This window comes from Triticum urartu, chromosome 3A (genome assembly GCF_056163025.1).
Source record: "Triticum urartu cultivar PI428250 chromosome 3A, HENAU_Tu73, whole genome shotgun sequence".
Classification (NCBI taxonomy): Eukaryota; Viridiplantae; Streptophyta; class Magnoliopsida; order Poales; family Poaceae; genus Triticum; species Triticum urartu.
The window spans coordinates 292,337,664-292,345,394 of record NC_141875.1 but is presented as its reverse complement, the minus strand read 5'-3'; the positions used below and the strand labels follow the sequence as shown (position 1 = coordinate 292,345,394).

At 46.8% G+C, this 7,731-nt stretch overlaps 1 protein-coding gene across 1 annotated transcript; it reads right to left on the bottom strand.

Moving 5' to 3' along the window:
- Positions 1 to 6,450: 6,450 nt before the first annotated feature.
- LOC147979487 (uncharacterized) lies at positions 6,451 to 6,948 on the bottom strand. Its single transcript, XM_087515235.1, has one exon. It carries the CDS (start codon positions 6,946 to 6,948, stop codon positions 6,451 to 6,453), a length of 498 nt encoding a protein of 165 aa, XP_087371361.1.
- Between the last annotated feature and the right edge of the window lie 783 nt (positions 6,949 to 7,731).

Sequence of the window (7,731 nt, the reverse complement as noted above, 5' to 3'; positions counted from 1 at the left end):
TAGCCTATCGTAGACTAGCATCTTCAAGCAGCTCCAAGCATCTTGCAGCATGCAGAAGAGTAAAGAATAGAAGTTTAATTAACAAGCATGTTGTAGCATTAATGCCCAAAGATCCTTCCTCGACTCCCTGTGAGAAAGAAATCCCAGGCCACATATCTCAAGTATCCATTTCTAGTTGTATTAGATCAGGATATAAGTCTGAACGTTCTTTACCGTGGACATGACTATTAATAGATAATATTCCCTGCAGGGTTGCACCACGTTTTATAACACGCTTGATTACTCTGGTCGGACACTAATTTCAGGGTCAATGCCCGGCCTCGGAAGATCAACACGTCGTAGCCCTACCTAGGCTCAGTAGAGAGGTCCCCGCCGGTCTACATCCTAAGTACTTTGGGGTCTGGGCCCATTGCCCGTTGCACTCCAGGTCGTTGCGTGCAGGGAGGGTCCAGGCTCCACCTCTACATGGATGATGCCGTCCCAGCCGTGCCACAATGCTGAACTGGACGTCTAACACCACGTCATCGAGGCCAATAACAATTGTCGCGTGCTGGTTAGTGCGTAAAGGCCAAAGGCCAACTCAGAACAAATACCCAAACCATAGTGTATTATTATCTTGTGGACACGAGCAAAGACTCACGATCGATGTGACCCCATCGCCCCGTCTCGTGGACTTACAACAAGGGCCCAGAATGCCCTGCCGTGCCACATAATTATCTTGCCGGTGCTCTCTGGGCCGGCCCGACTTTCACAAAGGTATCAAGTAAAGTCAAGGTAACTATGTGTCCAAACATCAAGGGGAGAACCCGAGGAATCACCCTCGATGAATTCCACTTGATGTAATCATCAAGGTGAACGTAAAAGGAACCACCCTCCAGGTTCACACTTGAGGGGTTGCATGACAGAGTTGTATCGGGAGTGGTCAAGGAGGAATCACCCTCGATGACCATAAACGAATGGCTACACAATAGAGTTGTCATCAAGAGTGCGTTATGAGATATCACCCTCGGCACTCAATAGTAGCTCTGCAGAGTCAAGCAACAAAAGGGACATGATGTGATGTGAGGTGTTGGGTTTCGTCATCGATCACGTTGATCGAGTCATCGATGATAAAGCAGGGGCAACAAGGACAAGGTCGGGGTCACGTGGAACACTAACCAACCTATACTAAGCAGTTTAGGATAAGCAGGTAAGGTACAACAGTATGTACAAAAGCAGGCTATGCATCAGAATAGGAGAAATCAATTACAGTAGAAAAATCTAATGCAAGCATGAGAGAATGGAATGGGCGATATCGGGATGATCAAAGGGGGGGCTTGCCTAGTTGCTCAGACGAGAAGGAGGGGTCGTCGGTGACGTAGTCGATCACAATGGCATCAACAATAGTCTCGGGGTCTATCGGAGAGAAGAGGGGGAAGAAATAGTAAATATAAAGCACACAAATGCAACACACGTGCACGATATGAAATTAAGTGGTGCTAGGTGTGCCCTAACGCGGTACTAGGCAATACTGGCGAAGGGGGAAAACATCAGGGAAAGTTTTCCCGGAGTTTGGCATTTCTGGACAGACGAACTAGAGGGGGAAGGTTGCAGGTTCGCTATGCTAGGGGCGTGTGGCAGACGAACGGAGGGCGTATCCAAATTCGAGCTACAGTTTATTTTATATTATTTTTAGAAGTTTTATTGAATTCGTGTAATTATTATTAAATCTAAAATGGGGTTATTGCATCAGCATGACATCATCATGACGTTAGCGGTCAACAGAGTTGACCAAATTCAACCCTGACGTGTGGGGCCATTCTGTCATAGACTAACAACTAATTAACCATTTTAATTAGTTAAAAAGTTAATTAGGACAATTAACATGATTAATTAAGTTAATTAATTATTAAACTAATTATTTTTTTGTAAACAGGGGCGTGGGGCCCCATTGTTATAGGCCCCTGGGGCCTTAACTGGCGCATGGGTTCGGGCGGAGCCCTGGGCGGGCGCTCGCCCAGCAGGGCTGCCGAGGCCATGGCCACAACCAGCCATAGCGGGAGTTGGCCGGCGAGCGACGGCCGACGGAGGCAGCACAGGGGCGAAGGAGTTGGGCGCGGCCATCGGTGGGCTCGGGCGGGAGCGGATAGAGGCGCGGGGTCAGACCCCTGGGCGCAGGCGGGCACCTAGATCGAGCGAGGGAGGTGGGGGACATGCGAGAGAAAGAGAGAGAGTGGGAGATCGAGGGGATCGCGCGGGGGGAGTGGGGGTGATGCTAGGGTTTCGGGCACCTGAGGGGGTTAGTAGAAGGCGTGGTTGGGCCGGCCTAGCGGCCTGGCAGCCTGCTGGGCCGAGGCCCAGTGAGGGGCAGGGGCCTCTCCCCTTTTGTGTCTTTTCTGTTTGTTTGCTTCTTTTCTTTTATTTACTTTGCCATTTGACTTAATTACAAATTTTGAATCTGAAAGTGATAGAATCATCGCGAGGTTAACAACAGGAATCGCGGTGACATGGCGTCATTAGCATGGGATTAATGTAGCAAAATTATCCATGCATTACAATTCTCCGCCACTACAAGAAATCTCGCCCCGAGATTTAGGAGGTAGAAGGAAACAATTCAGGGTATTCATGACGCAGGCGATCCTCGTGTTCCCAAGTGGCCTCGTCTTCAGAATGATGTGACCATTGGACTTTGAGGAACTTGATCGCCTTCTGACGTGTGCAGTGTTTAGCTTGGTCAAGAATACAGACCGGATGCTCTTTATAGGAGAGGTCCTGTTGCAACTCAAGTACTTCATGATCCACTACTCCGATTGGGTCCTTGAAGCAACGACGGAGTTGTGACACGTGGAACACATCGTGAACCTGAGAAAGGTTTGACGGTAGTCCCAACTGGCATACCACTTTTCCACGCCTTTCAAGAATAGTGAATGGACCAATATAGCGAGGAGCTATCTTGCCCTTGATCCTGAAGCGGTGTGCACCCTTCATTGGTGTGACTCGAAGATAAGCCTTTTCGCCAGGGTGATAGACCATGTCTTTATGATGGCGGTCATACTGACTTTTCTGACCTGACTGGGCAGTCTTCGGATTCTTGTGAATGACACTGACTTATTCTTCGGCGTGTTGGATAATATCCGGACCAAAAAATGGACGTTCCCCAGTTTCTGACCAGTTTAGAGGGGTTCGGCACTTTCATCTGTATAACACTTTGAAAGGGGCCATCTTCAGACTAGCCCGATAGCTATTGTTGTAGGAAAACTCAGCATACGGGAGAGATTCCTCCCATTTCTTGCCAAAGGAAATAACGCAAGCTCGAAGCATGTCTTCGAGAACTTGATTGACTCATTCAACTCGTCCCTGTGACTGAGGGTGAAAAGCAGTACTGAAAGACACATGAGTTCCCATAGCTTCTTGGAAACTTGCCCAGAATCTTGAAGTGAATAAGCTGCCACGGTCTGAGCTGATAACCAATGGAATGCCATGGAGTGAAACAATTTTAGACATATAGAGGGTTGCCAGCTGGCTAGCAGTTATGGTTTCTTTGATGGCCAGAAAATGTGCAACTTTGGAAAGCCGGTCAATGATGACAAGTATAGCATCATTACCTTTCTGCGATTTGGGAAATCCAGTGACGAAGTCCATTTCAACATGGTCCCATTTCCATTCAGGAATAGAGATAGGTTGCAGATTTCCAGCAGGCCTTTGATGTTCTGCTTTGATACGACGACAAACGTCACATTCAGCAACATAAGGAGCAATGTCTTGCTTCATATTTGACCACCAGAATCTCTGATGAATGTCTTGGTACATCTTGGTGCCATCAGGATGAATAGACAACAGAGTGTCATCAGCTTCTTTCATTACTTCCTGAACCATATCCAGGTTGTCTTTTGAAGGAAACACTAGGCGACTTTTAAAGAACAAGGTGTCATCATCTTCAACAGTGAAGAATGAGGACCTTCCTTTTGCGAGGTAGCGCTTAATCTTCTCAATTTGTGGGTTATACTTCTGCATTCTCCTGATGCTCTCCACGAGATCTATTTCAACAACCAGGGTATTAAGGGAACCCTGAGGTACAACACGGAGGTTCATCTTGCGGAACACCTTAGGAGGGGGAGCGAGTGCACCCGGAGGAACAATATGGAGGTTCAGCTTTCTGAATTCTTCAACAAGCGAGGGCTGAACTTTGTGAACCTGGAGGTGGTTGCAATATGACTTGCGGCTCCAGGCATCAGCCATTACATTAGCCCTGCCTGGTGTATAAGAAATACCTAAGTAAAAATCTGCTCTGGTCTCCATCCATCTCTGGTGACGGAGGTTCAGGTCTGGCTGGGTAAACAGGTACTTCAGACTTTGGTGGTCAGTGAAGATCTCGCAACGATTACCAAGATGGTAATGTCGCCACTATTTCAGTGCATGTATGATAGCAGCAAGCTCGATGTCATGAACTAGGCAGTTCTCTTTGTGAGGGCACAATTGACAAGAGGCATAAGCAATCACTCTATGCTCTTACAATAGGACACAGCCTAATCCTTGTCGTGAAGCGTCATAGTAAATGACGAAATCCTTCTTAGTATCGGGAGGAGGAAACACTAGGGCAGAAGTCAGCTTGTCTCTGAGTGCTTGGAAACTTTCCTGACACTTTTTTGGCCACTCGAACTTGATGCCTTTGTGAAGCAGACCAGTGAGAGGCTTGGCGATCTTGGAGAAGTTCTCGACAAATCGACGGCAATAGCTGGCGAGTCCGAGAAAACTTCTGACTTGTTTGACATTCTTTAAAGGAGTCCAGTCGAGAATATCCTGAACTCGCTCGGGATTGATGGCAATACCATCCTCGGAGATCACATGGCCAAGGTAGGTTACTTCAGGAAGCCGGAATTCACACTTGGAATACTTAGCATATAGTTGATGCTCTCGAAGCTTTTCTAGAACAAGTCGAAGGTGTTCAACATGTCCTTCCTTGTTCTTTGAATATACAAGGATATCATCCAGATAAACCACAACAAACTTGTCGAGGTATTCCATGAATATATAGTTCATAAGACGAGAGAAGATGGCTGGAGCATTGGTTAAACCGAAAGACATAAAGGTGCACTCGTATGAACCATAGCGAGTAATGAATGCGGTCTTGGGAATATCCTCTTCACGAACCTGAATCTTGTGGTAACCCAACCTCAAATCTAGTTTAGAGAATACTGAGGAACCAACAAGTTGATCATAGAGATCGTTGATTCTGGGAAGCGAATAATTGTTCCGAATTGTTGCCTGGTTGATAGGTCGGTAATCTTGGACCAAACGATTCATACCATCCTGCATCTTGACAAAGAGAGAAGGTGCTCCCCAAGTAGATGAACTAAGGCGAATGAAACCCTTGATAAGAGATTTGTCGATTTCCTCCTTCATCTCAAGGAGTTCATGCGGTGGCATCTTGTATGGTCGCCTGGCTATAGGAGTAGTGCCCGGTTTCAAGTCTATGATGAATTCCACAGCTCTAGCAGGGGGTATTCCGGGAAGTTCTTCTAGAAAGACAACCTCGAAATCACGAATGACTGGAATGTTCTCTATTCCCTCGAGAGGTGAAGCATTCAATGCATTTAGAACATATATCTGATTCTCAGCATCCTGGACCATCTGGGTTGAGTAGTTGATCAACTGGCCAGAAGGGTGAGTGAGCTGGACTGTCTTGGCGGCACAATCAATAGTAGCTTGATGGGCTGTCAACCAATCCATACCAAGAATGATGTCCATGTTGGAAGGTCCGAGAACAATGAGAGAAGCCAGAAAAAGTAAGCCTCCAATTTCGATTTGGTTGCGAGGGCTTACCATTGTGGTTTGCCACTTGGATCCCGGAGATTGAACCGCTAAAGGAATTGGTAATTCTTCCATGTATAACTCATGCGACTAAGAAAATTGTTGGGACACAAAAGCATGCGATGCTCCTGAATCAAAGAGAACAGAAGCTGGCACTGAATTAACATGAAGAGTACCCATCACAATTTTGGGGACTCACGAGGTTCATCCATCTTGACATGGGTTACTTGACCACCACTCATAGCAGGCGGTCCGGCACTACAACTACTGATATGATTGTTTCGTCGGCCCTTCATACAACCCATAGTAGAACATGGTGCCCTTTTAGGCCGATCCTGGCGACAGTTGTGAGCACGGTGTCCAGGCTGACCACATTTGTGGCATAAGCCATCATTATGGGGAGGAGCCACAGCATTGGACTGTCCACCCTGAATCGTTAGCTATCTCGATGGGGGAGGAAGACGAGGCGCAACATAAGACAGCCTTGGTGTTGGAGCAGGTCGGTGATGAACATTGTGTGGGATCCAGACTCGACGTTTCTCATCAGGCTGACTCGAGGATGGGCCAACATCTCGAGTACGCTTGAGCGATTCCTGGCACTCAGTCAGACCAATTTTAGTTCGGAAAGCTTGGCTGACAAGCGTTGCAAAGTCTGTGCAATCATGAGCAACAAGTGTGAGCTTTATATTGCAGTCCTTCACGGATTTTCTCCTGCTTGCGAGCATCAGTGCAGACGTCATCCGCAGCATAGCGAAATAATTCAAGGAATTTCCTCTGATATTCATCCACAGTCATTGTGCCCTGTGAGAGTTTGCGGCACTCCTTCTTGTTTTGGTCTATTAGACATTGAGGAATGTGCCGTGCACTGAAGGCTAACTGAAATTCCTGCCAAGTGGTTACAGTCTCTACAGGCAGCATACCCCTATGGCTTTCCCACCATTGAGCAGCTGGACCCTTCAAGTGGAATGTCGCAAAGGTGACGTAACTGGTAGGGGAAATAGTGGCTGATTCCATCTCAAACAGGATGTCACGAAGCCAATCATGAGCATCCATAGGATTGGTGGACTTGCGGAAAATGGACGGGTTGAGGCGCACAAATTCTGGCAGTGTTATTAGGGCGAGCTGTTGATGAGCATTCTGGTTCGTAAACTGAGCCATTACCCCAGTCATAAACTGGCGATTCTATTCAAATTGCCGCATCATTGCAGCAATATAAGGTGGAGGTGGAGGATCGTCAGCCATTCTACTAAAAACATCAGGGAGTAGTTTTAACAAGAGGTTGGAGCAGGTGTGTGGAGTCATTCATGATGTAACTTGAACATGAGTGAAGGCATAGTATGTACAAAATAATAGTCATTAAAGACATACATATACAAAGCCAATTACATGTTGTAGTATGAGTTCCGACAAGAGAAATATCCTAGACATACTTGGCGGCACGCTTGCACGTGATGGAGGGATACAACAACGAGACATAGCAAAGGCTACACCAACGTCTGAAAAAACCACTAGAGCAAGGAATCTGCAGGGGACGATGCAGTGTGCCCTCGATAAAAGGATCCTGCAGCCCGTGATCAATGTGAAGCAGATCCTGGGCCTCAATTCAAGAAAGGCATATTAAAAAACACCAGATGGATGTGATCATGAGTAACCTAGGATAGAGTTAGAAAAACCATTTAACTCAAATAGGAGAGAGGTTAGAGTCGCAGAGTATAGATGAGGAGTTAAAGATCCTAATAAAAGCCAATGGCGATGTGGTCCCGTAAGCCACACAGCCATGTTAGTAAAAAATATGTAAAGACTAGACTCATCTTCGACCAAGGAGTTGGAAAGGGGTTCCTACAGGCAGTCGGCTCTAATACCAACTTGTGACGCCCCCTATTCGACTGTACACTGATCATACATGCAAATGTGTACAATCAAGATAAGGGACTCATGGGA

Bases quoted from the DNA above. Each gene is read 5' to 3' on its own strand.
- LOC147979487 (XM_087515235.1), bottom strand. From the start codon at position 6,948: ATGGCTCAGTTTACGAACCAGAATGCTCATCAACAGCTCGCCCTAATA.